This window comes from Monodon monoceros, unplaced genomic scaffold, assembly GCF_005190385.1.
Source record: "Monodon monoceros isolate NGI ecotype Baffin Bay Population unplaced genomic scaffold, NGI_Narwhal_1 Super_Scaffold_12, whole genome shotgun sequence".
Taxonomy (NCBI): Eukaryota; Metazoa; Chordata; class Mammalia; order Artiodactyla; family Monodontidae; genus Monodon; species Monodon monoceros.
The window spans coordinates 118,224,433-118,225,597 of NW_021703768.1; the positions used below are offsets into that span (position 1 = coordinate 118,224,433).

The 1,165-nt window shown below is 41.1% G+C and overlaps 2 protein-coding genes across 2 annotated transcripts in view; both read left to right on the top strand.

Moving 5' to 3' along the window:
* The window catches only part of LOC114891615 (protocadherin gamma-C4), a 123,567-nt gene that overhangs the window by 43,225 nt on the left and 79,177 nt on the right, over window positions 1–1,165 (top strand). The window lies entirely within an intron of this gene.
* The window catches only part of LOC114891681 (protocadherin gamma-A3-like), a 5,220-nt gene that overhangs the window by 1,914 nt on the left and 2,141 nt on the right, over window positions 1–1,165 (top strand). Inside the window, exon 2 of the mRNA XM_029215902.1 lies at window positions 900–1,075. Within this exon, the coding sequence (XP_029071735.1) occupies window positions 900–1,075 (176 nt within the window). The remainder of the gene's footprint in view (window positions 1–899; window positions 1,076–1,165) is intronic.

Sequence of the window (1,165 nt, forward strand, 5' to 3'; positions counted from 1 at the left end):
AAAAAAAAAGAGAGAGAGATTGTTTAGGAAAATTAGAACCCAAAGAATATTATAAGCTTACCTTTTTCTAGGAAACAAACCTAATTCCAGTTACTGAGATTCACTGGTAATACACTGGAAGCCCATCAGAATACAGGAAAAAAATCCTCACTGTTGTGCTTTCATGTGTGTAAATATTTAGATTCTGAGGATAAACATGTTTGGCAGGTATACCATAAAATAATATCTTTAACACTGGGATGAAATCTACAGGTAGCTCTGAGAAAAGGTAGGGCACAAAACTGATCTATTCAATGGCACTCAAAGAATCCCTAGCAAATTGTACCTAGAGTAAAGAAAAGCCTTAAGAAAAGCCTTATATGCCAAGATATTGATGTTCTGAATAAGAGAAACGCCCACAGGAAAAAAATATTATGCTTCCATTAAAATATTTGAATGGCAGCGGCATCATAATACCCACTTCTCACAGTAAGAGAGATTTTGTTTGTGGATAAAGAATAACTCATGAAATTGTCAAAATATTTAAAATACTTGAGGGTTAATAATGGAGTTACTGACCCACTGAGAAAGGGACAGAAAAGACTGAGAGAGGGCAAACAAAACTGAAGTGATAGTAGATATAATCTGTTTAAGATTTTCTTTCCTAAATATTGGTTTAAAAAATAAACCAAACCCATATGCAGATGAAAGGCATTCATTGAAACTCACGTAAATGGAAGCAACAGAGCTAGAGTTTAACTTGTTATTCTCCTCAGTGACACTTACTACTAAAAGAGCTTCATTAGAAAGATCTTGCGGGGGCACCATTTCTGGGGTCATGGTGAGAAAACTGAACCTTGTTTTCTGAGAATCGTCAACGTAACAGATTGTAGGAATAAGGCAAGGTTCCCTTGTTGTAGTTCGGAGAAACCCCTGGACCAGTCTTAGAACAGAGATCAGGCTGAAAGCAGCACCAGGTGGCCAGGCTAGAGGAGCGTCGCAGGCGCAGAGCAATGGCCAGAATCACCACGAGGAGGAAGAGCCCCGAGATCAAGGCCAAGGTCACCACCAAGTAAAACTGCAGCTCAGCCTGTGGGTCAGTGGGCTCAGAGTGGTCACTGAGGTCCGGCAGCGCCTCTTGCAGGCTGTCCGCGAAAACCAGGAGCAGCGTGGCGGTGGCCGAGAG